Raw genomic sequence first — 19,486 nt, forward strand, 5'->3', positions numbered from 1 at the left:
TCAGGGACTGTTTCAGGCAACTGAACCATCCTACCAACAACTAGAGTGTGATAGGGTCTGAAGAAGGGTCTCGACCCGAAATATCCCCATTTCTCTCCATAGATGCTGCCTCACCCGCTGAGTTTCTCCAACATTTTTGTCTAACTAGAGTGTGGTCCTGAACTACTATCTACCTCATTGGAGAGCCTCAAACTATCTTTGATTGGACTTTACAGGCTTTATCTTGCACTAAATGTTATTCATGAAATTCCCTTTGTCATCTGTCGGTCCACTGTGGATGGCTCAATTGTAATTATGTATTATCTTTCTGCTGACTGGTTAGTTACAAAAGTCTTTCAATGTACCTCGGTACACGTGACAATAAACTAATGATGACGATGACACTGGTTCTGTGTTATTCAACTTTCTCATCTGCTCCGTACAAAGAGGCCAATTAATCTTTAGAGATACAGCATGGAAACAGGCCTTTCGGCCCACCGAGTCCGTGCTGACCAACGATCACCCCGTATGACGCACGATGCGCGTGTCGTGACATGCACGTGATGCGCCCATGGTGCGCATTACGCGCGCATGGTGCGTGGTGACGTAGGCAGTGATGCACGGTCACGCGCGGCGCCCCAGGATTTTGGGATGTTAAAAATCTTATACGCGCCATCTGCGTGACGCGCAAATGACGCCCAAGTGGGACAGACCCTTTACCGAAGCCAATTAACCTACAATCCTGCACGTCTTTAGGATGTGGGAGGAAACCGGAGCTCCCGGAGGAAACCCCAACACGGTCACGGGGAGAACGCGCAAACTCCACACAGGCAGCGTCCGAGGTCGGGATCGAACCCGGGTCTCTGGCGCTGCGAGGCTGCTCCACTCTGCTGGTCACTGGCTAAAGTGACCCAATGCTTATTCACCTGCAGGGAAGTGAGAGCGAACTCGGTCGGGGCAGGGGGAGATCAGTGTACCAAAGGTTCAAATGGGTGAAAGAGAATTTCTCGATATTTAACCAGTAATGCCAACACTGTTGAATCTTGGGATGAGATTCAGTATGGTGCACTGCATAACTTGCATTATCACTTCAAGTGTGATTAGGCCAAGCTGCATAAAAACCTTTCATCATTTTAGGAGCTGTGAGGTTCCGTGAGCAGATCATAGAAATCATTTCATGCAGCCTATCCTCGTCCTCTTCATCATCTTCCACCGAGATGGAGCGGCTGGCGGCTAAGTGGTGGTAGTTAATAGTTACTGCTTAAAGAAAAGATCGAAAGGGCTGATGAGGAGCACGCCTTCACAGTTCACTTACACACTGCCAGCGACGCTGACAGCCAGTTAGCCGCGGGACAACACTTGTGTTGCCTTTGTCGTCTTCTGGACCCGGAAGCGTTTCTGCTTTGAAACTGCACACTATGGCGCAGTAGCTAGAAACACGCGCCTCTACACTCTGAAGACGTTCACAGTAGGAATAGGTCTGAACACATAGATAGCCCACTCTTGGGTGTTAACACATTCACATGTAATCACTATTGTTGGTTCTTTCCAATCAGATACTTATAAGAGGGAGATTCATTTCTATTTTTAACTAATACACATAGACGCCAACCCAAGAATTGGCTTCAAAAGCAAAATATTGTAAAACTCCCCATTAATTTAGTGATACAGTGCGTAAACCGGCCCTTCGGCCCACCAAGTCCGTGCCGGCCAGCGATTCTTGCACATTTACGCCCTCCTACACACCATAGGGACAACTTACGATTACACCAAGCTAATTAACCTACGAACCTGCACGTCTTTGGAGTGTGGGAGGAAACCGGAGATCCCGGAGAAAACCCACGCAGGTCACGGTGAGGACGTACAAATTCGCTACAGACAGACTTGATTAGAATGGGTGTCAGGGGCTATGGGGAGGAGGCAGGAGAATGGGGTTAGGAGGGAGAGATAGATCAGCCATGACTAAATGGCGTAGACTTGATGGGTCGAATGGCCTAATTCTGCTCTTATCACTTATGACCTTATGAAGTCAGGATCGATCCCGGGTCTCTGATGCTGTAAGGCAGCAACTCTACCACTGCGCCACCGTACTGCCCAACACCCAAGTAGCGATCCCTACCAGAGATATGTATCTGTGAAGACTATCGGGTTGACTGTGACATCCTCCACAGTTGAATAGACTGTGACATCCTCCACTGTTGACTCACCAGAAATACCCACATCACAGGGCAAGAGACATATAGGATAACTAAGGTTTTTCACCCCTGCCTTGAATAAAAAAGATTGAATAAGGTAAAAGGCCGTTTTTTTAGGAAGGAGATGAGGAGAAATTTCTTTAGTCAGAGGGTGGTGAATCTGAGGAATTCTTTGCCACAGAAGGGAGACCAAGTCAGTAGATATTTTTAAGGCAGAGATAGATTCTTGATTAGTACAGGTGTCAGAGGTTATGGGGAGAAGGCAGGAGAATGGGTTTAGGAGGGAGAGATAGATCAGCCATGATTGAATGGTGGAGTAGACTTGATGGGCCGAATGGCCTAATTCTACTCCTATTCCTTTAGACCTTTAAGAAGACCTTTCGGGAGTTTAATACATTTGCTGTTTTCTAGATGGAAATCTTTTTGCAATCAAGAGAAACTATGCGGCACGGTGGCGCAGTGGTAGAGCTGCACCCTCTCAGCGCCAGCGACCCAGGTTCGATCCTGACCACGGGTGCTGTCTGTGTGGAGTTTGCATGTTCTCCCCGTGTCCACGTGGGTTTCCTTCAGGTTTCTACCTGCACTCTAAAGACGTGCAGGTTTGTAGGTTAATTGGCTGCAGTAAATTACCCCTAACGAGTTGGTTGCAAAAGTGGGATAATATAGAACTAGTGTACGGGTGATCGATGGTCGGCGTGGACTCAGTGGGCTGAATAACGTGTGTCTACGCTGTATCTCTAAACTAAACTAAACACTTTATTTGGGGGTTGCTGCTTTGTCTGGTAATAAGGGACGTACTAACTAAATGTAGTTATCCCTTAATCCCACTAAACTAAATCTAAAGTTGCAAATTGATTCTCCCGTATACAAACCATGGTGGATTTTGTCTGGTAAAGTCTCACACCTAGGTCATGCTGTGTTGGCAGGGTCTATCTCTTGCAGGCACCCGTTAAATGGCAATTTTGATTAATTGACAGATACAGCATTGAAACAGGCCCTTCGGCCCGTTGGATCACAGAGAGTGGTAAGTCTGTGTAATTCTCTGCCTCAGAGGCGGTGGAGGCAGGTTCCCTGGATGCTTTCAAGAGAGAGCTAGATAGGGCTCTTAAAGATAGCGGAGTCAGGGGATATGGGGAGAAGGCAGGAACGGGGTACTGATTGGGGATGATCAGCCATGATCACATTGAATGGCGGTGCTGGCTCGAAGGGCTGAATGGCCTCCTCCTGCACCTATTGTCTATTGTCTATTGATCCACGCTGGGCATCGAGCACCCGTTCACAATAGTTCCACGGTATCCCAGAGGTCAATTAACCTGCAAACCCGCACGTCCTTGGGATGAGGGAGGAAACTGGAGCACGTGGAGGACACCCACGCGGTCACTGGGCAACGTGCAAACTCCAGACAGACAGCGGGCCTGAGGTCAGGATCGAACCGGGTTCTCTGGCGCGGTGAGGCCGCGCCACTGTGCTGTCTTGGTAATGGCGTGGAAATCCCTGCAGGGAGAAGCTGGAGATCAGTGTGGGAAATGAGATCCAGTTAACAGCCCAGAGATGGGACTCCGAGGTGGCAGAACAAGGGCAAGGATCACGGCAGCCAGATTGTAAAAAATAAATTAAAACATTGATGTGGCCACACATGGTGGAGTCTGGTCATTGTAGGGAGGAACTGCACTTGCTGGTTTAAACCAAAGACAGACACAATAAGCTGTAGTAACTCAACGGGTCAGGCAGCACCTCTGGAGAAAAGGAATAGGTGCCATTTCTCAACCCGAAGCGTAATCTATTCCTTCTCTCCAGAGATGCTGCCTGACCCGCTGAGTTACTCCGGAGGTTGCAGGTCTTACGTTCCACTACCTGCAACCTCCGGCAACCACCTTCAACTAGCATCGCAACCGGCTTAGACTAAAAAATTACCGATTTAAAAAACGACAACCTATTTTTAGTCGCGGCCGGTTTTGAATTTTTTGAAATAATCGCCGGAACATTGAAGAAGCGGAAACCACTTTCGACCATTAGGGAGACTGACAAAAACCTCCAGGAACCGCACAGAAACCTTGGGTGGGGCGCAAAGTCTCCAGAGGTTTCCGTTCAGGTTTCCTAAGTGGGACAGGGGCATATGTCAGCGGGTCAGGCAGCATCTCTGGAGAACCGGGATAGATGATGTTTCGGGTCGGCTCCCTTCTTCAGGGCGGCACAGTAATGCAGCGGTAGAGTTGCTGCCTCACAGCATCAGAGACGCGGGTTCGATCCTGACTACGGGTGCTGCCTGTACGGTGTTTGTACGTTCTTCCCGTGACCCGTGTGGGATTTCTCGGGAGCTCCAGTTTCCTCCCACACTCCAAAGACGTTCAGACGTACAGACCTACCAATTAGGTTTGCAGGCTAATTAGTTTGGTAAAAATAGTAAATCATCTCAAGTGTGCGTGTAGTGTGCAGTGTGCGGGGATCGCTGGTCGGCGCGGACTCGGTGGGCCGAAGGGCCTGTTTCTCTAAACTAAAACAGTAATTCCAAGTACACTGATAATGCAAAGGCTAATGGACATGAACACTGAAACGAGCTTGTGTTTCAATGAACCAGGAAGGTCAATGCTGGCAAACATAAGGAGTTAGCTGGGAACCAGCAGTAACTCACTGTCGATAAACTCACCATAGTCATTCTTCTGTCCGTTATATATGATTCTGAACACGTAATCGGTAGCTACTTCTTCCACCCTCGGTTCCTCTTGGTCTATGGACTTGGCTCTGCTGTTCCTTTTTCGCAGTTTTGGAAACACTTTACCCTGGAATTTGGGAGAAGCAAATGGTGAGTTACAGATCCAGATCTTTTTAAATATCAGAAATTAGTTTAGTTTAGAGATACAACATGGAAACTGGCCCTTCGGCCAACCGAGTCCATGCCGACCAGCAATCCCCGCACGCTAACACCATCCTACACACACTAGGGTCAGTTTCCAATTTTACCGATCCAATTAGCCTACGTTTTTGGATCAATTGAATTGAATTGAATTTTATTTTATTGTTGCCTTGCATTCATACATATAATAAAAATGACAAAAACACACAATAAACACAAATTTAACATCCACCACAGTGAGTTCACCAGGCACCTCGTCACTGTGATGGAAGGCAAAAGTCTTAAAATCTTTGTCTCTTCCCTCCTTGTTCTCCTTCTGTGCCGAGGCGATCCAGGCTTCCGATGTTGTGACCCCGCGGGGCGATGGTAAGTAATGTCAGTCCCGCGCTGAATCCAAGCGCCGCGAACGGGCCGGTTCAAACTCCGTGGCCCGGGGTGGTCGAAGCCGCCGAAGCTGCCGCCCTCCAGTCCAGCGGACACAGCTGTTGTTGCGGGAGCTCCAGAAAACCGGTCACCAGCCTGTGACCTGCGAGCTCCTGACGATGTCGTCCACTGGGCCCGCGGCCGAGTCCGCCGGGCCCGTGGCCGATCCTCCGAGGTCGGGTCGCCGCTGCCGCCGGAACGCCGCCACAGCTCCGAGGTCAGGTCGGGTCGGGTTGCCGGAACGCTGACATAGCTCCTTTACTCAAGGTAGATTTTTCGGAGGCGCCGTCCTGTATGGTATGGCTGCCCAGCCTGCAGCTGTCCGTTTTTTCTCTCTTTTTTTTATTTTTAGTTAGTTGAGGTTTTTGTTCTGGAGTTCTACCCTTTTTTATGTGGGGGGAGGGGGGGAAGGGGGAATGCTTTTCTAGGGTCCCTACCTGGTCGGAGAGGCAGCTTTTCTCTGGGTGCACCGTCGACCCATCCTCGCGGCCTACCAGCGGGCCTGGAGAGGCGTTTCCTGCCGGGGACCGGCCAGAACCTCGGCTTCGGCAGCGGCACAGCGCTGGAGCGCTATCGCGGAGCGGGCGATGCCCTACCCGGGTCGCCGCGCTGGAACTCCGGTGAGCTGAGACCGCCGATAAAAATATCGCGGAGCTGCGGGTCTGTGGAGCGGCCAGCTGCGGGTGGCGGTGCTGACTTTTCATCGGGAGCCTGGGATCTCTCAGCGAGATCACCAGTTGTGGAGCTCCATCCGGCGCGGCCTTGTCGGAAGCCGCGGCCTCCAGTACGTAAGCGGCCGTTCCAGGTGTCCCAAGCCGCTGAGATGATTCTCCCGACGCCGGAGCACCATCACCCGGCGAGAACGGCCTGGAACATCGGGCCTCCTTAAAGGCAACTGTGGAGGCCTCAGTAGGCCCGACTATGGGTGAACTGGGGATGGGGACTGGACTTTGTGCCTTCACTCATAATGGGAACCATTGTGGGGGGATGTTCTTTATGTTTAAATCTCTTATTAATGTTATGTCTGTATTCTTTCTTTATGTGCTGCATGGCAAGAAGCATTTCACTACACCTAGGTGTATGTGACCATTAAAATAACCTTTGAACCTTTGAAACCGGAGATCCCGGAGAAAACCCACGCAGGTCACGGGCAGAACGTACTCTGTTACGCTTGTGAATGACTAGAGATCTGCTCAGGTGTAAAATGAAAACCTTATTCAACTATTGCCAATCTGAGCTTGATCCAAGTCAGCTAGGAAGGAGGTAGATAGTAAGGTTGTACGAGGATTTATATGAATATTTTCTATCAACGTTTACATTCATGTTTCATTAGATTATTAAGTTTGCACGTGATATAGGTGAGATTGTAGAAAGTGAAGATAGACACAAAATGCTGGAGTAACTCAGCAGGTCAGGCAGCATCTCTGGAGAGAAAGGACTAGGTGACATTGTGGGTCGGAGCGGTGAGTAGGGTCTGAAGAAGGGTTCCAACCTGAAACGTCACCTCTTCCATTTCTCCAGAGATTTTGCCTGAACCGCTGAGTTCCTCCAGCATTTTGTGTCCATCTTCGGTATAAACCAGCATCTGCAGTTCCTTCCTGCGGAAATGGTTATCAAGGATTACGGGCGGATCTTGATCAGCTGGGCTAGTGGGCCGAGGAACGGCAGATGGGGTTTAATTCAGCTGAGGGTAAAGCGTTGCGTTTTCGGAAGTCACCTGGGCAGGACCTTCATTGTGAATGTTCAGGCCCTGGAGGAGTGTTTTAGAACGGATGAATCGAGGAGTACGTGTATAATTCCCGGAGAGTGGCATCACAGGTGGAAAGCGTGGTAAAGAAGCCTTCTGGCACATTGGTCATCATCAACCAGGGAATAGCGTGTAGAGGTTGGGGCGTTATGTCACAGTTTAGTTTAGAGATACAGCACGGAAACAGGCCCTTCTGCCCACCGGGTCCGTGCTGTCCAGTGATCCCCGCACATTAACACTATCCTACACCCACTAGGGATAATTTTTACATTTACCAAGCCAATTTACCTACAAACCTGCATGTCTTTGGAATGTGGGAGGAAACCGAAGATCTCGGAGAAAACCCACGCAGGTCACGGGGAGAACGTACAGACTCTGTACAGACAGCACCCGTAGTCGGGATCGAACCCTGGTCTCCGGCACTGCATTTGCTTTAAGGCAGCAACTCTACCGCAAGTTGTACAAGATATTGATGATTCTGCACTTGGAGTCTTGTGTTTGGTCGTGACCTCTCTGCTATCGGGATGATGCTATGGAGCTGGAAAGGAGCAGAGAAGATTTACGAGGATGTTGCCAGGACCCAAGGGTCTGAGCTATGGGGAGAAGTTTGGCTGGCTAGGACTCTGCTCCTTGGAAAGCAGGAGGCTGAGGGGTGATCTTATAGAGGTGTATAAAAGGAGGGGAATAGATAGGGTGGATGCACAGTCTTTTACCCGTAGAGAATCAAGAACTAGGAAGCATAAGTATAAACTGAGAGGGAGGAGTGTTGATAGGAACCAGAGGAGCATTTGTTTTCCACAGAGAGGGTGATGAGTACAAGCTGCCAGCGGAAGTAGTTGAGACATTTGGATAGGAAAGTTTTAGAAGGACATGGGACAATCACATGCAAATGACACTAGCTTCTTGTTCGGAATGGAGTGAATGGGCCAAAGGGCCTGTTGCCCTGCTAGATGCATCTATTCTAGATCAAAAACACAATTTCTAAACTTGCAGAAGACAACATCGTTTGAGATGTGGCGCGCCAATACTGCTGTGTACCGTAGTCATTTACGGGAAGTCACGAATAAGATTACGGGGTAATTGCTATGTGAAGTTCAACACAGATACATGCGAGGTATTAGGAAGGGCTGATAGTTCATTTATTGGCCTGCCTGGCGGAAACCAACACCACCACGTCGCTAATGCTTTCAATGATTTAATAATAATAATAATAATAATAATAATAATAATAATAATAATAATAATAATAATAATAATAATAATAATAATAATAATAATAATAATAATAATAATAATAATAATAATAATACTGCTCCCTGAAGTGGAAGCAGAGATTTACATAGATGATACCAAAAATGCAAAGTGCCCATGTCTGAAAAGGATGCAAAGATTTGGTCTCTTTTCTCTATAGTAGGGAGACCTAAGCAAGGGGTGGGATATGGATCATGTGCATCCAGATAAGAGTTGGGCTTGGCATCATGTGCGCAACAGAGTCATGTTGGGCCAAAGAGCCTGGTCCTGGGCTGCTCCATGTTCCATGTTGTGGAGGTTAATAAAGGTTTGCAAAATTTGGAAAGATTTTGAAAAAATGGAGACAGGAGAATGTTTCCACCAGAGAGGAAGAGTAAAACTGGAGGTCATCAGTTTAGTTTAGAACTATAGTGTGCAAACAGGCCCATCGGCCCAAAGAGTCTGTGCTGACCAAAACACCCACACAATACGCTTGGAGTAGCTCAGCGGGACAGGCAGCATCCCTGATGATCCTGTGGATAGGGTGAACTGTTTTAAATATCTAGGAGTCCACATCTCCGAGGATATGACATGGGCATCACACGCCTCAGCACTCGTGAGTAAGGCAAGGCAGCGCCTTTACCACCTCAGGCAATTGAGGAAATTCAGAGTGTCTCCGAGGATCCTCCAGTGCTTCTACGCAGCGGCTGTGGAAAACATCTTGTCCTGGAATATTACCATCTGGTTTGGGAATTGCTCTGCCCAGGACAAGAAGGCTCTGCAGAGAGTAGTGCGTTCGGCCGAACGTACTATAGGAACTTCACTCGCCCCCCTGCAGGAACTGTACATCAGGAGGTGCAACTCCAGAGCCAACAATATCATGAGAGACCCCTTCCACCCCTGCAACGGACTGTTCCAGCTGCTACAGTCAGGCAAACGCCTCCGTTGCCATGCGGTGAGAACGGAGAGGTTGAGAAGGAGTTTCTTCCCAGAGGCCATTCGGACTGTAAACTCCCATCTCACCAGGGACTAACTCTACTGAACGTTCTTCCTTCCATTATTTATTATGTAAAAGAATATGTGTGTTGTGATTGTGTTTATAGTTTGTTGGTTGTTTGTCTTTTTGCACAAAGTCCACGAGCATTGCCACTTTTCATTTCACTGCACATCTCGTATGTGTATGTGACAAATAAACTTGACTTGACTCGACTTGACTTGAATGGGTGACTTTTCGGGTCACGACCCTTCTTCAGACTGAGAATCAGGGCGGAGGGAAACTAGAGATATGGAAGGGTAAGGTGTGAAAATGACAGATCAAAGCAGATGCGGATCAAGGAAATGTATAATGGTTCATTGTTGGCTGAGGGGATGATGTCAACGAGGTATATAAACAGTAAAATAAATCAGGACAGACTAGTTGGAGAAATAGGATGGGAAGGAATGAATTCCACAGATTCACCACCCTCTGACTAAAGAAATTCCTCCTCATCTCTTTTCTAAAGGAACATCCTTTTATCCTGAGGTTGTGGCCTCTAGTCCTAGATTCATCCATTAGTGGAAACATCGTCTCCACATCCACTGTATCCTGGCCTGTCAAGAGGGTTCCTCTGCTTTTAAAGTTATCAGTGTTTTAATGGATTAATCAACAATTAAGTGTAATCTACTTTCATTTTGAAACTAACGATGAGAGTTCCTTCACGAGAAGGCAGCAGTTTGGAACAGGGCGAGATAGTCATAGAGTCATAGAGTGATGCATCGTAGATACAGGCCCTTCGGCCCAACGTGCCCATGCTGGCCATCATGTTCCATCTACACTATTCCCACCTGCCCACGTTTGGCTCATATCCCTCCAAACCTGTCCTATCCACGTACCTGTCTAAATGTTTCTTAAACATTGGGATAGTTCCTGCCTCAACTACCTCCTCTGGCACCTTGTTCCAAACACCCACGAGCATTGCGGAACAATTACCACTCATATTCCTATGAAGTTACCACTCATATTCCTATGAAGTCCTTTCCTCTTCACCTTAAACCTATGTCTTCTGATCCTCGATCCCCCTACTCTGGACAAGAGACTGTGCATCTACCCGATCTATTCCTCTCATGATTTTATACACTTCTATAAGGTTCAAGTTTATTTGTCACATGCACCAATTAAGGTCCAGTGAAATGAGTTACCATGCAGCCACACAATCAAAAAGAACACAATACACAATAGAATTTAACACAAACATCCACCACAGTGGAATCAACATTCTTCACTGTGATGGAAGGCAATAACGCTCAATCAATCATCCTCCTTTGTTTACCGTGGTCAGGGCCATCAACCCTCCATTGTCGCCGCTACGGAGAGCCCGATGTACAAGCCCTCTCATCGGGATGATCGAAACTCCGACGTCGGGACGGATCGGAACACACACTCCGCAGATTGGAGTTCCCGAATCGGCCACTTTCTTACCGGAGACCGCGGCTTCACGATGCTCCTGGATGGAAAGTCCACGCCGCGGCTAGAAGCTCCGCAGACCGCGGCTTCACGATGTCATAGGCCGCAGGCCGGCGGTCGGAGCACTTTTTCTGGCGATTCTCGGCAAGGGATCGCCCCGCTCCTCGATGGAAAGTCCACGCCGCGGCTAGAAGCTCCGCAGACCGCGGCTTCACGATGTTATAGGCCGCAGGCCGGCGGCCGGAGCACTTCTTATGGCGATTCTCGGCAAGGGATCGCCCCGCCCCGAGGGATGTTAAAGTCCGTACCACGCCTGCTGATGAAGCTCTGGGCTGGTCTCCGGTTGGAAAGGCCGCACCAACCAGTTAGGCCGCGAGGGAGGGGCGAAGAAGTGGCAAAAAGAAAAGTCCCATCTCCGTCGAGGTAAGTGACTGAAAAACAGTTTCCCCCTATTCCCCTCCCACCACCACCCACACCAAAACATATATTTAGACATACTAAAAGACAAAAAAAGTCGAAAGGACGGACATGCTGCTGGCGAGACTTCCGGCTGGAAGCACCACCTGGTCTAACCCCTCATCATCCTGCGCGCCAAGGAATCGAGTCCCAGCCTAATCAACTTCTCCCTATAGCTCACACCCTCTGGTCCTGGCAACATCCTCGTGAAGGGCCTGTCCCACTGTACGAGGTAATTCAAGAGCTCTCCCGAGTTAAAAAAATCAAACTCTTCGTAAGCACGGAGAATGAACGTAGTGGATACGTCGGTGCTCGGGGACATCTCTTAGCGGCTCGTAACGCTAACGGCAGGTACTCGGGAAGACTCGCTAATGGCAGGTAAGCACGGGAAGACTCGTGAAGATTTTTCAACATGTCCACGAGAGCCCCGAGTTCCGACGAGTGGCCATTACCGTAAATCTCCGAGTTCGAATCAGGGCAAACTCGGGAGAGCTCTTGGAATGAACTCGTACCGTGGGACAGGGCTTTAAGTACATAGTATGTACGTAGTGGCTACGTCGGAGCTCGTGGATGTCTCATAGCGGCTCGTAATGCTAACGGCAGGTACTCGGGAAACGCGGTAACTCGTGAAGTTTTTTCAGCACTGTGAAAAATGTCCACGAGAGCCCCCGAGTACCTACGAAACGGCTATAACCGTAATTCTCCGAGTTCGAATCAGGGGAAACTCGGGAGAACTCTTGAATTACCTCGTACAGTGGGACAGGCCCTTAAATCTTCTCGGTACCTTTTCCAGCTTGATGTTGACCTACCTTCCCTCGCTGTGACCACAGTGGTGGATCGAGTTGCCCCCGTGGTAACAGGCCGTTCTCAAGGCAGGAGAGGAAGGCTAATAGGTGCCCACCCTGCGGGAAGTGGAGTGGAGGTCTCTGGATGCCATCCTGGCTCACCAACACCAAGGTATCGCCACTGTCAGCTGGTGGGAGGGAAATAAAAAGTTATATCCATCACATGCACGTCATGCACAAACCAACAGTAGAGACGAGAGACTTGCATTTATTTATATGTTTAAGAAAGAACTGCAGATGCTGGAAAAATCGAAGGTAGACAAAAAAGTTGGAGAAACTCAGCGGGTGAGGCAGCATCTGTGGAGCGAAGGAATAGGCGACCAATGCAGATGGTCCTTCTTTAAATCCACACCATTAACGGCAATATATTTCATATTCAAAGAAAAGAGGCCGATGTGAAAGACTACTCACGCTGTTGATGGCAATGGATACAGACTATCTGATGTAACGGCACTGTTAAGGCATAATCCCAGTAGACACTGAAAATAATCCAAACAAAAATAAAGTAGTTTTATGAATACAGAATCTCTTTTGCATTTTGATAACTTTTAACAAATATTTGAATGCGAGTTTTGTTGCAAACCACGTGGTAATCTCTTCAATCCACATGGCAATCGTGAACGGAACTAAAAAACAAACGTGCAGATGCTGGAAATCTGAAATTAAATCAAGTCATGCAGTATCTGTGGAAAGAGAATCCCATTCCTATCCTCCAACCTTCACCTCCAGATTCAGGGGCAGTTTCCTCCCAGCTGTTATCAGGCAACTGAACCATCCTCAACAATGCCAGGGACCCCGGTTCGATCCTGACTATGGGTGCTGTCTGTACAGTGTTTGTATGTTCTCCCCCTGACCACGTGGGTTTACTCCGGGTGCTCCGGTTTCCTCCCACACTCCAAAGATGTGCTAGTTTGTAGGCTAAGTGGCTTCAGAAAAATTGTAAATTGTTCCTGGCGTGTAGGATAGTGATGGTGTACATGGATCGCTGATCGGCGCGGACACGGTGGGTCGAAGGGCCTGTTTCCACACTGTATCTCTACACTAAACTAAACGACACTAAAGCAGTCATGAGCTACTATCTACCTCATTGAAGACCCTCGGACTATCTTTGATAGGACTTTATTTTGCACTAAAAGTTATTCCCTTTATCATGTATCTGTACACTGTGGACGGCTTGGTTGTAATCATGTATAGTCTTTCCGCTGGCTGGTTAGCTCGCTAAAAAAACTTTTCACTGTACCTCACTCAGCACGCGTGACAATAAACTAAACTAAATATTTTGTTTTTAATCTTAATTATGTGATCTCACAGCCAAGTTGTACATCAAAAGATTCCCATCCGTTTCTTCCGCTGAACACTCTCATTGGGGTTTTCATACAAAAGTTACCTGAAGGAAATTCCTGATTTTAAGCCGGAATGTTTCCAGAGGCAGTTGCCAGGACAAGAGGGCCTGAGTCACAGGGAGAGGTTAGAACATTATTCCTTGGAGCACAGGAGGTTGAGGGTAATCTTATAGTGAAAAACATAATGAGGGGAATAGATCAGGGGTATGCTTTTACCTCAAGTAGGGGAATCAACCACACTAAGTCAAGTCAAGTCAAGAGAGTTTATTGTCATGTGTCCCAGATAGGACAATGAAATTGTTGCTTGCTGCAGCACAACAGAATATTGTAGCATAAATACTGATCAGATCAGTGTGCCCATGTACCATAGCATATATATATATATATATACACACACACACACACACACACACACACACACATAAATGAACAGATAAAATGCAATAGGCTGTTATAGTTCAGAGTTAGTTTGAAGTTGAGTTTAATAGTCTGATGGCTGTGGGGAAGCAGCTGTTCCTGAACCTGGATGTTGCAGATTTCAGGCTCCTGTACCTTCTACCTGATGGCAGCGGAGAGATGAGTGTGTGGCCAGGATGGTGTGGGTCCTTGATGATGCTGGCAGCCTTTTTGAGGCAGCGACTGTGATAGATCCCCTCGATGGTAGGGAGGTCAGAGCCGATGATGGACAGGGCAGTGTTTACAACTTTTTACAGGTTTAAGGTGAGGGGAAAAATTTAATAGGTATCTGAGGGACAACTTTTTCACACAGAGGGTGGTGGGTGTATGAAATAAGCTGCCAGAAGAGGTATTTGAGGCAGGCACTATAACACCATTTAAAAGACACTTGGGCAGGTACATGGATAGATAAGGTTTAGCGGGATAAGGGCCAAACGCGGTTTAACGGATAGACTCAAAGTGCTGGATTAACTCAAAGGGTCAGGCAGCATTTCTGGAGAAAAAGAATGGGTGATGTTTCGGGTCAAGACCCGTCTTCAGATTGAGCCGAAAAGTCACCTTTTTCTCCAGAGACCCGCTAAGTTAATCCAGTTCTTTGTGTCTATCTGCAGCATAAACCAATATCTGCAGTTCCATTCTACACAAGGTTTCGAGGGTTATGGTCCGAACTGGGGCAAATGAGACTAGCTTAGATGGAGCATCTTGCTCGGCATGGGCGAGATGGGCCGAAGGACCTCTTATGTACGGTGCGACTCTATGAAATTCCTGATTCTGGGATACACTGATCACTGTAGGTAATGCTGGTACTCACACTGGCAATGCCTGCTGTTCTGCCAATGGATTGTAGACAGGACAAAACAAAACTACAAAATACCATTGATGCTGTAATCCTGAAATAAGGCCAGGAAATATTGGAAATTGTATGAACTAATTCCCACATACAAGGAAAACCCAGATCAATGCTTAGGAAAACTTTTATGCAATTAGCAATATATTATAAAACGCAAAGTGCTGGAGGAACTCAGCGGGTCAGGCAGCATCCGTGGAGGGAATGTTTTGTTTAGTTTAGTTTAGTTTAGAGATACAGCGCGGAAAAAGGCCCTTCGGCCCACCGAGTCTGCACCGACCAGCGATCCCCTCACATCAACACTATCCTACACACTAGGGACAATTTACAATTACACCATGCCAATTAGCCTACAAATCTGTACGTCTTTGGAGTGTGGGAGGAAACCGGAGCTCACGGAGAAAACCCACGCGGGTCACGGGGAGAACGTACAAACTCCGTACAGACGTGGTCAGGATCGAACCTGGGTCTCCGGCGCTGTAAGGCAGCAATTCTACCGTTGCGCCACCAGGAGGCGTTCCAAGTCGGGGGTCTCATGGATTCCTACCCTAAAGAACATCTGTCCAATTCCCTCCACGGATGCTAACTGACCTGCTGAGTTCCTCCAGCACTGTGTGTTTTGCACACAGGGTTCCTTTATCTCTTGTGCTGTGACAATCTATGGCCTCGGGTGCACGAAGCTCGGTCAGAGCACGGGGCAGAAACAGTAGTTGCAGCATCAGTCGGACTGTGGACATGGGAATGAACTCAGCTTACCTCTTCTCCAGCTCAGAATCCCCAAGGGTTCCATTCATGAGTTGATTAGGAGTCCACTTCAGCGTTAAGTGGTCTGCTGACTGGTGAAGGGACAGATACCCTGGAACCGTCTCCACATCCTCCTTCTGTCGGAACAAGGTCAGATGTTATAGGAGCAGAATTAGGCCGTTCGGCCCATCAAGTCTACTCCGTCATTCAGTCATGGCTGATCTACCTTTCCCTCTCAACCCCATTCTCCTGCTTTCTCCCCATAACCCCTGACACCCGTACTAATCAAGAATCTATCAAACTCCACCTGAAAACTATCCATTGACTTGGCCTCGACAGCATTCTGTGGCAATGTATTCCACAGATTCACCACCCTCTGACTAAAGAAATTCCTCATCTCCTTTCTAAAGGTATGTCATGGTCATAGGTTTATATGTGATAGGAGCAGAATTAGGCCATTCAGCCCAACAAATCTACCCCGGCATTCATGTTTTCCCTCTTAACCCCATTCTCCTGCCTTCACCCCAGAACCCCTGACACCCGTACTAATCAAGAATCTATCAATCTCTTCCTTAAAAATATCCACAGCCGTCTGTGACAATGAATTCCACAGATTCACCACCCTCTGACTAAAGAAATTCCTCCTCATCTCCTTTCTAAAGGTACGTCCTCTAATTCTGAGGCTGTGACCTCTGTTCCTGGACTCTCCCATTAGTAGAGACATCCTCTGCTCATCCCCTCTATCCAGGCCTTTCACTATTTGGTGAGTACTATTCGGTAAGAATGAATAGACATATTAACATAACTACAATTTTATTTTCTTAAGATGCATGGAGGCACATCCGCATGTTCGCAATATTAAACATTGTCCAAGTTTCAAAATGTTCATGTGTAGGAAGGAACTGTAGATGCTGGTTTAAACCGAAGACAGACACAAAATGCTGGTGTAACTCAGCGGGACAGGCAGCATCTCTGGAGAGAAGGTATGGGTGATGTTTCGGGTCGAGACCCTTCTTTAGCTGGTAGTCAAAGTAAAGGAAAGTCCCAAGAGATTTTACTAGTGCATTGAGAATGAAACGGTGGCTAGGGAATTAATAGATAGGGAATAAAGACTGGCATTGCTGACTATGTGTAGAACGACAAGAGATTGGTGAGAAATGACATGAATACTTCTCATCCATTCCAATAGAGTTTTTTTGAAAGAGGGTTGTTGAGGTCAAGGCATTGGATGTTGTCCATATGGACCTCAGCACTCTGGTGCTGAAAGGCAGCAACTCTACCGCTGTGCCACCATGCCTGTGTTGATTTACATGAAACGGCACAAAGTACTGGAGTAACTCAGCGGGTCAGGCAGCATCCTCGGAGAACGTGGATGGGTGACTATACGGGTGGGACCCTTCTTCTTCAGACTCCATTGAATGAAAAAGATCTCTTTATTGAGTCAGAAGGTAGACAAAAAAGCTGGAGAAACTCAGCGGGTGAGGCAGCATCCACGGAGCGAAGGAATAGGCGATGTTTCGGGTCGAGACCCTACTTCAGACTCAGCTTGGTGTCAGTATCAGCTTGGCCACCAGAGGGGGCAACATGAGCAAACTTGTGGCACAGCTGTGGTGATACAGTGTGAAGAAGGGTCCCGACCCCAAAACATCGCCTGTCCATGTTGTCCAGGGATGCTGCCTGAGCTGCTGAGTTACTCCAGCACTCTGTATCCTTTTGTGACACAGAAGAAGGCACTTCACCCTGTCCACACCCGCAGAGTTCAGGAAAATGACTGTTCTTGTGCTGTGTTTTAGTTTCAGAGACACAGCGCGGAAACAGGACCTTCGGCCCACCATGTCTACACCGACCAGCGATCCCCGCACATTAACACTACCCTACACACACGAGGGACATTTTTACATTTACACCAAGCCAATTAACCTACAAGCCTGTACGTCTTTGAGGTGTGGGAGGAAACCGGAGATCTCGGAGAAAACCCGCGGGGAGAACGTACAAACTCCGTACAGACAGCATCCGCAGTCAGGATCGAACCTGGGCCTCTGGCGCTATAAAGCAGTAGCTCTACCTCTTTGCCACCGTGCTGCCCTGAGCTATTCTATGATCTAATAGATAGTCCACGACCCCTGTATATGTGTCTGTCTGAGTATTTCATGTCCCATGCCATTGCATACACTTCAAATGTACCACCAGGCATTCCTGGCAAATCTTGGAAAGATACTATATAAATGCAAGAATTTCCCCCCTCCTTCATTGCATTCAGGTGAGGGGAGATCTTTGGGCAATAGTTTAGTTTAGTTTAGACATACAGCGCAGAAACAGGCCCTTCGGCCCACCGAGTCCGCACCGACCAGCAATCCCCGCACACTAACGTCATTGGAGTGTGGGAGGAAACCAGAGATCCCGGAGAAAACCCACGCAAGTCATGGGGAGAACTTACAAACTCCTATGGTCAGACAGCCCCCGTGGTCAGGATCGAACTCTGACGGGTCTCTGACGCTGTAAGGCAGCAACTCTACCGCTGCGCCACTGTGCCGGGTCTGGAGTGATGGGGAGGGCTTGAAATGAGGGCAGCCCAACATCAATGGCAGTACAAGATGCCTCAGAACACAAAGTGTTGGAGCAACCACTGTACGAGCTAATTCAAGAGCTCTCCCGAATAAAAAAAAAAAATCAAACTCGTGGCAAGCACGCAGAATGTACGTTGCGGGTACGTCAGAGCTCGGGACGTCTCGTAACGCTAACGGCAGGTACTCGGGAAACGCGGTAAGCTCGGGGAGACTCGTGAAGATTTTTCTACATGTTGAAAAATGTCCATGAGAGCCCCGAGTACCTGCGAGCGGCTATTACCGTAATTCCCCAGAGTTCGAATCAGGGGAAACTCGGGAGAACTCTTGAATTAGCTCGTACAGTGGGACAGGCCCATAACTCAGCAGATCAAGCAGCATCTCTGGAGGACAGAGATCGGCGAATATTTGAGGTCGGGACCCACTTGAGGTACTCGAGCACTGAGTGTTCTCTCCAAGATTCCAGCATTTGCAGGTCCTTGTGTTTACATCAAGATGCCTCGTGCAGGGCTGTAGAAATATTTATGGCGCCCAGTCCAGGCCACTCTTTGTGTGCTGGCCACAGAAGCAGATCTACTATCACATAATACGAATCGTTCCACACCTTTAAATCTCTCTACACTGTAAATAGCTCGATTGTAATCATGTATTGTCTTATATGTATTGAAACATATAAGATTGTTAAGGGTTTGGACACGCTAGAGGCAAGAAACATGTTCCCGATGTTGGGGGAGTCCAGAACCAGGGGCCACAGTTTAAGAATATGGGGTAAGCCATTTAGAACGGAGACGAGGAAACACTTTTTCTCACAGAGAGTGGTGAGTCTGTGGAATTCTCTGCCTCAGAGGGCGGTGGAGGCGGGTTCTCTGGATGTTTTCAAGAGAGAGCTAGATAGGGCTCTTAAAAATAGCGGAGTCGGGGGATATGGGGAGAAGGCAGGAACGGGGTAATGATTGTGGATGATCAGCCATGATCACATTGAATGGCGGTGCTGGCTCGAAGGGCCGAATGGCCTACTCCTGCACCTATTGTCTATTGTCTATTGTCTATTCTGCTGACTGGTTAGCACGCAACAAAAACTTTTCACTATATCTCGGTACACATGGCAATAAACTAAACTGAACTAAATTATTATTCCGCACGCAATTGCTGTCACCAATAAATCTTTTACTTCAATCGTTCTGATTCACTGGTGATTCATGTTATCAAATGGAACAATGATTATTTAACTGCCTTTTGATATTTTTTTAGGAAAGGTGCCTGGCGGCATTTCAAAGCAATTTAAACTTGATGGGACTGTCAGATTTTTCGATATGTTGAACAGATAGAGGCAATAAATTTAAATTTTTTGTGGATCCAT

General features: G+C 47.9%; 1 protein-coding gene and 1 long non-coding RNA gene across 2 annotated transcripts in view; one reads left to right on the forward strand and one right to left on the reverse strand.

The window, feature by feature from the left end:
• Window positions 1-19,486, reverse strand: part of sgsm2 (small G protein signaling modulator 2) — a 72,218-nt gene that overhangs the window by 34,733 nt on the left and 17,999 nt on the right. Inside the window, exons 6-9 of the mRNA XM_033045656.1 lie at window positions 15,575-15,699; window positions 12,584-12,651; window positions 12,137-12,300; window positions 4,822-4,954 (exon numbers count right to left, since the gene is read on the reverse strand). Coding sequence (XP_032901547.1) covers window positions 4,822-4,954; window positions 12,137-12,300; window positions 12,584-12,651; window positions 15,575-15,699 — 490 coding nt within the window. The remainder of the gene's footprint in view (window positions 1-4,821; window positions 4,955-12,136; window positions 12,301-12,583; window positions 12,652-15,574; window positions 15,700-19,486) is intronic.
• LOC116988773 lies at window positions 384-18,175 on the forward strand. Its single transcript, XR_004416066.1, has 3 exons — window positions 384-418; window positions 4,796-4,797; window positions 18,166-18,175. It is a non-coding gene; the product is annotated as an uncharacterized LOC116988773 (long non-coding RNA).

This window comes from Amblyraja radiata, chromosome 28 (genome assembly GCF_010909765.2).
Source record: "Amblyraja radiata isolate CabotCenter1 chromosome 28, sAmbRad1.1.pri, whole genome shotgun sequence".
Lineage (NCBI taxonomy): Eukaryota > Metazoa > Chordata > Chondrichthyes > Rajiformes > Rajidae > Amblyraja > Amblyraja radiata.